The following is a 13408-nucleotide window of genomic DNA, read 5'->3' as shown; positions in this document are numbered from 1 at the left end:
TGAGCGAGTAAGGTCGGTACCAGTGGGCCCAAACGACTAAGATCCGTACTTGTGGGCTCAAACGACTAAGATAGTAGGCAGATTGAGCGAATAAGACCGGCACATGTGAGTCCGAACAACTAAGATCGATGCTTGTGGACCCGAATGGCTAAGGTCAATAGTAGTTAAAATGAACTAGTAAGAACGGTACTTGTGGGTCTGGATGACTAAGATCGATACTTGTGGGCCTGAACGACTAAGAGCAGTACTTATGCGTCCGAATGACTAAGATCGGTACGTGTGGACCCGAACAACTTAGATCAGTATTAGTTAGCCCCGAGCGAGTAAGATCGGTACTTGTGGGCCTAGACGACTAAGAGCGATACTTGTGGGACCGAACGACTAAGATCGGTATTTATGGACCCAGTCGACTAAGATCTGTACTTAAGAACGTAGATATGTTAAGTGGTCCATTAGTAGGCTTAATTTACGTTTTTGTCTTCTGTGTGTTTTCACTCGTGACGGGATGAAAGATATCCTTAGTGACATTTACATTACGATTTTGTTTTGCAAGAGGTTTTAATTTTTATATGTCTTTCGTATCATTTGATTAATTTACATTATTTGTCGAGTTTCCATCATTCTTTTGAAGTGAACTACTTTGCTGGTGTTTGTCTCTTTAAACTTCCATGTGAAAACGGTGCTTTTTGCACAAACTTGTCCTTTACACAGTATTTCGTCCATGAATGCAAGATGGTTGCCTAAGTAGACGTGTAGATAGCTTACTACCAGAAATCACCTTATATCGCACTGGCAACAATCTGCACTTCTACCGTGTGGTCCTCGGTTTGAGACAAGTTGACCACTTTTTGAAATGGTTTTCTTTCGAAGAATAGGGATCGAATCTATGATAGAACTGTGCTTACCCAAACATTATTCTTTGTAAAGCACAATGGTGATCTCATTATATAACGAGGCAATGACAAGAATAGACGTGCAATCCAGCAGCTCCAGCTTTATCAATCTTGAGGAGCCCCAGCAATACAACGCCTAACAAGGCCATGCGCCCGTCTAAATTTCTGTAAACCGCAAGGCAAGCAATACAACCCCCAACGCACACAAATAAACCCACAAATAAAAATGCAACTCATTACTTTTGCCACGTTTGAAGAATGCAATCAAGCTACATGGGTGGAACACCACATGGCCTAGTTCATCAAAACAATGCCGCTCATATAACCATAAGATTAGGCATTCACTATAGTCAGAAGAAATGATCCAATAAGAATGCATCTGCTGCAAGAACAAGAAACTGCAGTCTCGCTCGCTCGTCTGCTCCACCTCACCAACGGTATTTCCTATCTTCATATGTACATGACCTCAAAATGCCGCCGTTGAAACAAGTCCCTGCACTGCAACTTCCATCATGGACGTCCACAATCACTGTTCATAGGAGACCATGTGAGCAAACATTAGTCCTACTTCTTTTGGTCAAAAGTATTAGTAACATTTTTGTTAAATAAATGAGGCAGCAACATTGCTAGAATGAAAAGACACTTGCAACCTTATAAATCCCTGAAGTCCAACTCTATTAAGTTCCACTCAATAAAAATGAATAGGAGTAGATATTTTGAACCAAAGATAGATCTACATTCCCTCATAAAAGCAAACAGCATTAAAGGACATTCGTACTGAAGTCCAATTCAATTAAAGGACATCCTGACAAGATTTCATTTGCTCTCTAGCCACTTTCATGGTTCAGTCTTATTATCTTTGATCACTAAAATTTGTAGAAAGCATGATTAAAAAATTTATGATATGAAGGATATAGATGCACTGGTCAGGCTTCATGGTAAATAAACTGTAATCACTAGCAGAATTTTTTGTAAGCTGGGAAATTGAACATTGTAACTTGAGTACCTCACAAAATAAATAGCCAGACTTGGAAAAGGGCATGTTTGAGTAATTGTATATTTAACAGAATTTTCTCCTTCAGACTAGCATCATTGTTCAACGTAGGTTACCATCTTATCATCAACCAACATTATTCAGAGATTCAGAGATTACACTACGTGGGAAGAAGATCACACTACATAGTTTATAATTGTTCAACAACGGAAGGACCATCCTCAATCAGAGATTACACTACAGGTCTGAATCCAATAAATTTTTGGTGTTGTCCTATTCCTGGATGATGAGCTTCATTTGGACATGAGCTGACAGTAATCATCGTGATCAGAAAATTTCAGAGACCCTAGATCTCAATGGTGGCTTACCTTCAATTTTTGTGCCCACTAGAACAGAAATAATTGAATGTTTAGTCGCCGGCTAGCCACCTGCAGGGAGGGATGTAAGGAAGAGATGAGGCAGGGGGCAAGGTACCTTCCTCCATTGGTCGACCACTACGACCATGCCCAGCCAGGGGTTTGCCTCCAGGACCTCGCGCCGGTGTTGTCGCCCAGGTCCATGCGCGGCGCCTGCGTCTCCCAGGACCTCTCCCTGGCATCCGCGGGGGCGTCGGGGAGCGGCCACTACGACCAAGCCCAGTCGGGATTTCGCCGACATGACCTCGCGCCGGCGTCGTCGCCTACGTACTTGCGCCGGCGCCGGCGTCGTCGCCTTCAGGCGCCTCCCTCTCGCGAGATGGATTAGCCGAGATGCAAGGGATTGACCGAACGAATTCACAAAGTTTCTAAAAGAAAAAAAAGGCAGGGAGGACCATAATACCCTTCTTGATTAAACTTAATACTTTTAGTTAACCTGTTAAATCAACGGTGGGAAATAATCACTGGGAGAGTTACATAAAATTACATATTGTAACTCCCCAATCACCGTAAAAGAGCACTCTCTCTCTCTCTCTCTCTATATATATATATATATATATATATATATATATATATATATATATATAAGAAAATGGGTTGATACTCCTATGAGTACATACTCTCACCTTCGAACTCCACACACACACGTACTGGCGAGCAACCGTTCCGTGTCCATCTAAGCATCTAGCTATTATTTAATAATTTAATTTATTAAAGTATTACTATTCCATCTAACCCCTCCGCATGGATCTGGAAACAACTTCCGTGTTAGTAGGGAATTTAGTTTCCATTAATACCTAGTTAGGCTGACTCGCCCGACGTGGGCGCTCACCCAGGCATGGGCTCTCCGGCAGCTTCACACACGTTTATGATCTTCTGGTGATTTGATTCACAAGCGGGGCAGCATGCGACTCATCTGCTATGAACGCGCAAAGGATTTTACCGTATCGGTAAGTGAGCTGATCGTTGATTCCATCCGGCGGAAGCGAGCCGGTTGTTTCCTCTGACATCTCAATCGGTGGCAAGCGATCCATGGCGAATTGGCGCTGGCTAACTACATGGTAAGGTTTCCATCAATTTTTTATTTTTTTTGCGGGTGAGGTTTCCATCAATTTTATATTGCATATACCAGGATATGATCACCGTATCTCTATAAGAAGCGCTCATGTATTTTGCTTTCTTCTGATGGACGGATGCATGTGGATGCACATACATCCACATTACCACATCTGATGCACGTACGTGCATCCTTTGCACTTGGAGTTTTTTATTTTTTATTGGGATTCCACTTCTGTGTTACCTCTGAACTTGACATGTTGCATACTTGAGCTGGAATTCTAATCTCATCATACAAGACATCATCTGTTGCGGCTGATTCGATCTACCTCGGTTTTGATAGATGCATCGAACACCGGCCGGCCAACCAGCGTGCGTCTTCCGAGTTGACGTGGCATACTGGTGGCCATGACGCCTCCCGTCGCATGGATTACTGCAACTTCTCTCATGGACGTCGACGACCACAATCGTGTTGCTTCGACAGTGTTTCTTTATTTTCTGTCTATGAGCCACATACTATGGACACCAGATCTAGATGCTTGGAATTGAATTGTACACTTTTTCGTGGATTAGACTCCTTTTAATTCATGTATTTCCTTAAGAAACTATATACTCCTTTTGTAGTAGTATATACCCATCAGCTATAACTCGACACAACTATTTTGGTATGCACTAAAAGTAAAAATGAAGTATATACTGACTAACAAAAGTAATATTTACCGACTCACAAAAATGCATATTTCATAAAAAAATGTAGTATATACTGAACCAGAAAAATAGTATATATACTCACACATTAAAAAACTATCCTTTTGATTTCAACAGTATGTTACTTGCCGTGAATTTATACAGAGAAGAGTAGGTACAATCTATGTACCTGAAATTAGTACCTTATATGCACTACTTTTGATGGTAGCATTACATTACTAAGAAGAGCAGTAAACAAAGCGCCCGCTACTCTAAGCAGTGTAAAAAAAGGTATACTCCATCACAAAAAATGGTATGTACTTCATTTCAAAATATATAGTATATACACCATATGAAAAGAAGTGGTATATACTCTCGAAGGGCCAGAAGTGGTCTGTGGTAAATATGTGGTATATACTTCGTTCCAAAGAGGAGTATATACTAAATCATAAAATCAGAATGACACAATTTGTTAAACTTATATTACTCCCTCCGTCCTAAAATAAGTGTCTTGAGCATACAAATTTGTACTAGAGCTAATATAAAGTGAGACACTTATTTTGGGACGGAGGGAGTATATGACTTCCAAAAAATATTACAGCAGCAATATAATAAAATGCTATATATATATACCACATGTATACAATAGCTAGCTACGTACCTTCAAGTGGAGGACATGTACTTCTATATACTACGTGGAGCATGTGGCCTGCAACCTAAACAAACTTCCTGTTCCACAAATATCGTTGCTTAATTATAGGATCAAGCCCATGCATGCACACTGCGACTATTGCATGCATCGCTTCCTTTTCTTATCGGTTGGTTGATATCCAACCCAAAGACCCGTTAGGGAGTGGGAGTATGTATTCCGGGGAGTATAAAAGAGGAGTCCTATATATATATATATATATATATATAGCAGTAGCTACAGTGTCGTCAAGCTTTCTGAATAGATTTAGGTGTGAAACACATGCAGGCCACCCGGGGATGATGCCTCGTGCATGCATGCTACTGCTAGAGATCCAATCCATCAATCCAGGTCACCTCTACATGCTCTCTGCGTGTAAAGCTTGGTGCCCGTGCTGCTAGTTGCTCATTGATCTATTGTCACTTGTGCTCTCGCCTCAGTCGATCCGGTTGGGACTCCACCCTATAAGAAGCCCGGCATCAACCACCCAGCACTAACCAACTCAATCCCTGTTACATATTCAGTCTTTGCAACCAATCCTCTCCAACCAGACGCAAGCATGAGGCCCCAGGTGCTGTTCACCGCGCTGGCCGTCGTCGTCGTCCTTGCAGCTGCTCTGCCCGTCATCCACGGCCAAGGTGAGCCCGGGATCCTCCTTTCTTTCTTCATCTCCTCGCCGAGTAAGCCAGTGTAGCCGCTTACTGACATTGGTGGCTGCCTGCAGGTGCCACCCCAAGCGCGTCGCTGTGCTGCAACAACTGCGGCACCTGCACCAGGTCCATCCCGCCCAGGTGCACGTGCATGGACGCCTCGCCCAGCGGCTGCAACCCGGCCTGCAAGACCTGCGACAAGTCCACCATCGCCGGCCGCGACAGCTTCCAGTGCAAGGACCGTGTCGCAAACTTCTGCCAGCGCAGCTGCACTAAGGCCACATGATTCAACCTGCTGTCGCCCGAATAATGCCGATTAGCTTGTGATTTTCCTTTGTTTTTTGCAGTATTTGAGAGTTCCCTCTGCATCTTGCTCTGGTAGATGCAGAGAAGAAATGAGAGTTGGATGCATGCTCATTGTTCCTTCTTGTGTCTGAAATAAAGAGCATATTCTTTGCTCAAAATCTTCTTTGTTAAACCATTTATGCATTGCGACCAGTAAAACGCATATGCATTGAATGGAATGGAATATGAATTCCAATCCAAATCTTCTAGTACCATGTAGAGGCACGAATGGAATGCATTCATGTACAAAGCAGCAAGATGGAGAGATGTCAAATTTAAATCCAAGTAAAATAATTTATACAAATCCATTAAAAAATGGTAATGTCAAACCCAGTCCAGATACTTTAGATCTAGATCTATGAAAATTCAACGAATCAAAAAGTTTGATCTCCACAAAAAAAAAACTAAAGGTCGACACTAAGAATGTCAACATCGTGTTGAAACTATAGTTTCATGAAATGAATGGGAGATTTTTGTAGATGATTTAGCTTGTTTAGGAATTACTATACTTTTTGCAGTTGACTAGTCTCTATGCACAAGTGAAATCCCCCAAACAGTAGATTTAAACCCACTAAGGATGATTAGGACCGATTTGAATATTTAATCTCATGTTTGGAAATGCCATAATAGGTAGGTATGGTGGCTGTTTTGAGGAAGGTATATGGTGGGTGTATGGTACCGGCGAAAGTTGCACGGCACAAGAGAGGCTAGCAATGGTGGAAGGGTGAAAGGGTGAAATGGTATAATCCATGGACTCAACATTAGTCAAAAGAACTCATGTACTTGTTGCAAAAATCTAAAAGTCATCAAAAACCAAAGCACTACACGCATGCTCCTAGGGGGATAGATTGGTAGGAAAAGACCATCGCTCGTCCCCGACCGCCACTCATAAGGAAGACATTCAATAAATAAAATTGTGCTCCAACTTCATCACAAAGCGGTTCACCATACGTCCATGCTATGGGAATCACAACCCTTAACACAAGTATTTTTCATAATCACCTCAACTAGCATGACTCTAATATCACTACCTCCATATCTCAAAACAATTATCAAGCATCATATTGCTCATAGCATCCAATTCACTTTTCTATGATAGTTTTTATTATAACCAACTTGGATGCTCATCATTCTAGGACCAACTTTATGACCATAGCAAATACCATGCTGTTCTAAAAGGCTATCAAAAAGATATAAGTGAAGCATGAGAGACTAGCAATTTCTTCAAAATTAAGACACCACCATGCTCTAAAAGATATAAGTGAAGCACTAGAGCAAAAACTATCAAGCTCAAAAGATATAAGTGAAGCACATAGAGTATTCTAGCAAATTCTAATCAAATAGGCTTCTCCCAAAAGGTGTGTACAGCAAGGATGATTGTGGTAAACTAAAAGCAAAGACTAATATAATACACTACGCTCCAAGCAAAACACATATCATGTGGCGAATAAAAATATAGTTCCAAGTAAAGTTACCAATGAACGAAGACGAAAGAGAGGACGCCTTCCCGGGGCATCCCCAAGCTTAGGCTCTTGGCTATCCTTGAATATCTTGGGGTGCCTTGGGCATCCCCAAGCTTAGGCTCTTGCCACCCTTTCTTTCATAGTCCATAAAAGATTTACCCAAAACATGAAAACTTCACAACACAAAACTCAACAGGAAACCTTATAAGCCCCGTTAGTGAAAGAAAAGAAAACCACCACATAAGGTGCTGTAATGAACTAATTCTTTATTTATTTTGGTGTTAAACCTACTGTATTCCAACTTCTCTATGGTTTATAAACTATTTTACTAGCCATAGATGTATCAAAATAAGCAAACAACACACGAAAAACAGAATCTGTCAAAAACAGAACAGTCTGTAGCAATCTGTAACTAACGCAAACTTCTAGAACTCTAAAAATCTTACGAAAATAGGAAGTCCTGGAAAATTTGTTTATTGATCAGCAGAAAAAGGAATCAACGCAAAGTTTCTGTTTTTCAGCAGAATCAAATCAACTATGATCATAGGTTATCCTATAGGTTCTACTTGGCACAAACACTAATTAAAAGATAAAAACACATCTAAACAGAAGGTAGATGCAAGATTTATTACTAAATAGGAGCAAAAACAAAAAACATAAAGAAAATTGGGTTGCCTCCCAACTAGCGCTATCATTTAACGCCCCTAGCTAGGCATAAAAGTGAAGATAGATCTAACGGGTGCCATCTTTGGCACTAAATTCATAAGTAGCCCGCATGATAGATTCATAAGGTAATTTGACTTTCTTTCTTGGAAAGTGCTCCATGCCTTTCTTTAATGGAAATTGGAATCTAATATTCCCTCCTTCATATCAATAATCGCGCCAATCTTTCTAAGGAAAGGTCTACCAAGAATAATAGGGCAAGAAAGATTGCAATCTATATGAAGAACAATAAAATCCACGAGCAGCAAATTTCTATTTGCAACAATAAGAACATCATTGATCCTTCCCATAAGCTTTTTAATGGTGGAATCCGCAAGGTGAAAATTTAAAGAGCAATCATCAAGATCATGGAAACCTAGAATATCACATGAAGTTTTCGGAATCATAGAAACACTAGCACCCAAATCACACAAAGAAAAACACTCATGATCTTTAATTCTAATCTTTATAGTAGGTTCCCACTGATCATTAAGTTTTCTAGGTATAGAAACTTCCAAATTAACTTTTTCATCATAAGATTGCATCAAGGCATCAACCATATGTTTGGTAAAAGCTTTATTTTGACTATAAGCATGAGGAGAATTAACAACGGATTGCAACATGGAAATACAACCTTCTAAAGAACAATTATCATAATCAAAATCCTTGAAATCCGAGATAGTGGGTTCAATGCTATTTAAAGTTGTGACCTCTCCAATCCCACTTTCACCAAATTTAGCATCAAGATCTAAAAACTCCGAATTCTTGGGACGCCTTCTAGGCAAAGTTGACTCATCATCAGTCCCATAATTATCAAAATTCATATTGCAAAACATAGATCTAATAGGAGACACATCAATAACTTTAAGATCCTCATCATTATTTTCATGGAAACTAGAAGAACACGCTTTTATAAAGCTATCTTTCTTAGCACGCAATCTAGCGGTTCTTTCCTTACACTCATCAATGGAAATCCTCATGGCTTTGAGGGACTCATTGATATCATGCTTAGGAGGACAAGATCTATGTTTAAGAGAATCAACATCAAGCGAAAGTCTATCAACGTTCCTAGCCAAATCATCAACTTTGAGCAATTTTTCTTCAAGCAAAACATTAAAATTCTTTTGAGAAAACATAAATTCTATCACACTATTCTCAAAATCAGAGGGCATCTTATTAAAATTACCATAGGAATTATTGTAGGAATTTCCATAATTATTAGAGGAATTACTAGGGAACGGTCTAGCATTGAAGTTTCCTCTATAAGCATTATTTCCAAAACTATTCCTACCAACAAAATTCACATCCATAGATTCATTATTATTCTCAATCAAAGAAGACAAAGTCATATCATTGGGATCACGAGGAGTATTTTTAGTAGCAAACAATTTCATAAGTTCATCCATCTTTCCACTCAAAACATTGATTTCTTCTATAGCATGCACTTTTTTACTAGAAGATCATTTGGTGTGCCATTGAGAATTATTAGCCATAATATTATCAAGAAGTTTTATAGCATCTCCTAACGTGATTTTCATAAATGTGCCTCCCGCGGCCGAATCTAAGAGATTTCTAGAAGCAAAGTTCAAACCGGCGTAAATTTTTTGTATGATCATCCATGAATTCAAACCATGAGTAGGGCAATTGCGAAGCATCAATTTCATTCTTTCCCAAGATTGGGCAACATGCTCATGATCAAGTTGTTTAAAGTTCATAATATCGTTCCTAAGAGTGATAATTTAGCCGGAGGAAAATATTTAGAGATAAAAGCATCTTTGCACTTGTTCCAAGAATCAATACTATTTTTAGGCAAAGACGAAAACCAAACTTTAGCACGATATCTAAGTGAAAACGGAAATAACTTCAATTTGATAATATCGTTATTCGTATCTTTCTTCTTTTTCATATCACACAAATTAACAAAGTTGTTTAGATGAGTAGCGGCATCTTCGCTAGGAAGGCCGGCGAATTGATCTTTCATAACAAGATTCAGCAAAGCAGTATTGATTTCACAAGACTCAACATCATTAAGAGGAGCAATCGGAGTACTAAGAAAATCATTATTATTGGTATTCGAGAAATCACACAATTTGGTATTATCTTGCGCCATGGCAACAAGTAATCCAACACACAAGCAAGCAGAAAAAGGGCAAGCGAAAAGAGAGGAGGAGGTTGGGAAAAGAGGGCGAATAAAATGGCAAGGGTGAAGTGGGGGAGAGGAAAACGAGAGGCAATGGGCAAATAATGTAAATCGGAGGGAGATGGGTTTGTGATGGGTACTTGGTATGTCTTGACTTGAGCGAAGACCTCCCCGGCAATGGCGCCAAAAATCACACGTTGTCGGGAGGTCGAATCTTGACTTGACTTGGTGGAAGCCTTCCCGGCAATGACGCCAGAAATCCTTCTTGCTACGTCTTGAGCTTGCGTTGGTTTTCCTTCAAGAGGAGAGGTTGATGCAGCAATAGTAGCGTAAGTATTTCCCTCAGTTTTTGAGAACCAAGGTATCAATCCAGTAGGAGACTCCTCAAAAGTCCCACGCACCTACACAAACAATCAAAGAACTCGCAACCAATGCAATAAAGGGGTTGTCAATCCCTTCACGGCCACTTGCAAAAGTGACATCTAATAAAAATAATATGATAAGATAAATATATTTTTGGTATTTTATAATATAGATGCAAAAAGTAAAGATGCAAATAAAAGTAGATTGGAAGCAAATATGATAAAAAATAGACCCGGGGGCCATAGGTTTCACTAGTGGCTTCTCTCAAGATAGCACAAGTATTATGGTGGGTGAACAAATTACTGTCGAGCATCACGTCCGCAACAAGTAGACCGACTCCTGCCTGCATCTACTACTATTACTCCAAACATCGACCGACTCCTGCCTGCATCTAGAGCATTAAGTTCATAAGAACAGAGTAACGCATTAAGCAAGATGACATGATGTAGAGGGATAAACTCAAGCAATATGATATAAACCCCATCTTGTTATCCTCGATGGCAAAAATACAATACGTGCCTTGCAACCCTTTCTGTCACTGGGTAAGGACACCGCAAGATTGAACCCAAAGCTAAGCACTTCTCCCATGGCAAGAAAGATCAATCTAGTAGGCCAAACCAAACTGATAATTCGAAGAGACTTGCAAAGATAACTCAATCATACATAAAAGAATTCAGAGAAGATTCAAATATTATTCATAGATAAACTTGATCATAAACCCACAATTCATCGGATCTCGAAAAACACACCGCAAAAAGAGTTTACATCGAATAGATCTCCACAAGCGAGGAGGAGAACATTGTATTGAGATCCAAAAAGAGAGAAGAAGCCATCTAGCTAATAACTATGGCCGTAGGTCTGTGGTAAACTACTCACAACTCATCGGAGGGGCAAGGGAGTTGATGTAGAAGCCCTCCGTGGTCGATTCCCCCTCCGGCAGAACACCGGCGAAGGCTCCAAGATGGGATCTCGCGGATACAAAAGGTTACGGTGGTGGAAATTGTGTTTTGTCTGCTCCCTGGATGTTTTCGGGGTACGTAGGCTTATATAGGAGGAAGAAGTACGTCGGTGGATGCCCGAGGGGCCCACAAGACAGGGGGCGCGCCCTATAGGGGGGGGGGGCGCCCTCCTATCTCGTGGGAGCCTCGGCTGCTTCTTGACTTGCACTCCAAGTCCTCTGGATCACATTCGTTCCAAAAATAACCTCCCGAAGGTTTCATTCCGTTTGGACTCCGTTTGATATTCCTTTTCTTCGAAATACTGAAATAGGCAAAAAAAAACAGCAATATGGGTTGGGCCTCCAGTGAGTAGGTTAGTCCCAAAAAAGATATAAATATGTAAAATAAAGCCCATAAACATCGAAAAGGGGTAATATAATAGCATGGAACAATCAAAAATTATAGATACGTTAGAGACGTATCACTCCGCTGTATCTTTTGTCTTCCCATACACTCCCAAGAAGCCTAGCAGGTTCACACAAAGGTTCTTCGTCACGTGCATCACCTCGATTGAAGAGCGGACCTCTACGTCTTTCCAATAGGGTAGGTCCCAAAATATAGATTTCTTCTTCCACATGGGTGCGTGTCCCTCAGCGTCATTCGGAACAGATAGTCCGCCGGGACCCTTTCCAAAGATTACTTTTAAATCGTTGACCGTAGCAAGTACGTGATCACTGGTACGCATGGCGGGCTTCTTCCGGTGATATGCCTCGCATTTGAAGTGCTTGCCTTTCTTTCGACATTGATGGTTGGTCAGAAGGAATCGACGATGCCCCAGGTAAACATTCTTCCTGCATTTGTCCAGGTATATACTTTGGTGTCATCTAAACAGTGTGTGCATGCGTGGTATCCCTTATTTGTCCGTCCTGAAAGGTTACTGAGAGCCGGCCAAGCATTGATGGTGACAAACAACAACGCATGCAGGTCAAATTCCTCATGTTTGTGCTCATCCCACGCATGTACATCGTTTCCAATCCACAGCTGTAAAAGTTATTCAACTAATGACCTTAGGTACACATGAATGTCGTTGCCGGGTTGCTTAGGGACTTGGATGAGAACTCGCATCATAATGAACTTCCGCTTCATGCACAGCCAAGGAGGAAGGTTATAGATACATAGAGTCACGGGCCAGGTGTTGTGATTGCTACTCTACTCCCCGAAAGGATTAATGCCATCCGTGCTTAAACCAAACCATACGTTTCTTGCGTCACCTGCAAACTCCTCCCAGTACTTTCTCTCGATTTTTCTCCACTACGACCCGTCAGCGGGTGCTATCAACTTCCCGTCTTTCTTACGGTCATCTCTGTGCCATCGCATCAACTTGGCATGCTCTTTGTTTCTGAATAGGCGTTTCAATGTGGTATTATAGGAGCATATCACCTTACCTTGGCAGGAACCCTCTTCCGGGGGCGCTCTCCATGAACATCACCAAGATCATCTCGTTTGATCTTATACCGCAATGCACCGCATACCGGGCATGCGTTCAAATCCTCATACACACCACGGTACAGGATTCAGTCATTAGGGCATGCAGGTATCTTATGCACCTCCAATCCTAGAGGGCAAACAACCTTCTTTGTTGCATACGTACTGTGGGGCAATTCGTTATCCTTTGGAAGATTTTTCTTCAATATTTTTAGTAGCTTCTCAAATCCTTTGTCAGGCACATCATTCTCTGCCTTCCAGTGCAGCAATTCCAGTACGGTACCGAGCTTTGTGTTGCCATCTTCGCAATTGGGGTACAAACCTTTTTTGTGATCCTCTAGCATGCGATCAAACTTCACCTTCTACTTTTGACTTTCGCACTGACTCCTTGCATCAACAATGACCTGGCGGAGATCATCATCAGGCACATCGTCTGGTTCCTCTTGATCTTCAACAGCTTCCCCCGTTGCAGAATCAACGTATTCGGGGGGCACATAGTTCTCATCGTCCCCTTCTTCTTCGTTGTCTTCTATCATAACCCCTATTTCTCCGTGCTTGGTCCAAACATTATAGTGTGGTATGAAACCC

General features: G+C 41.1%; 1 protein-coding gene across 1 annotated transcript; it reads left to right on the top strand.

The window, feature by feature from the left end:
- Positions 1-5237: 5237 nt before the first annotated feature.
- LOC119299601 (Bowman-Birk type trypsin inhibitor-like) lies at positions 5238-5841 on the top strand. The gene is made up of 2 exons (XM_037576789.1): positions 5238-5372; positions 5459-5841. Exons 1-2 carry the CDS (start codon positions 5294-5296, stop codon positions 5668-5670), a joined length of 291 nt encoding a protein of 96 aa, XP_037432686.1. The 5' UTR covers positions 5238-5293; the 3' UTR covers positions 5671-5841.
- Positions 5842-13408: the final 7567 nt, after the last annotated feature.

Source organism: Triticum dicoccoides, chromosome 1B (assembly GCF_002162155.2).
Source record: "Triticum dicoccoides isolate Atlit2015 ecotype Zavitan chromosome 1B, WEW_v2.0, whole genome shotgun sequence".
NCBI lineage: Eukaryota > Viridiplantae > Streptophyta > Magnoliopsida > Poales > Poaceae > Triticum > Triticum dicoccoides.
The sequence above is the reverse complement of the archived record's forward strand: the minus strand, read 5'-3'. Positions and strand labels throughout refer to the sequence as shown.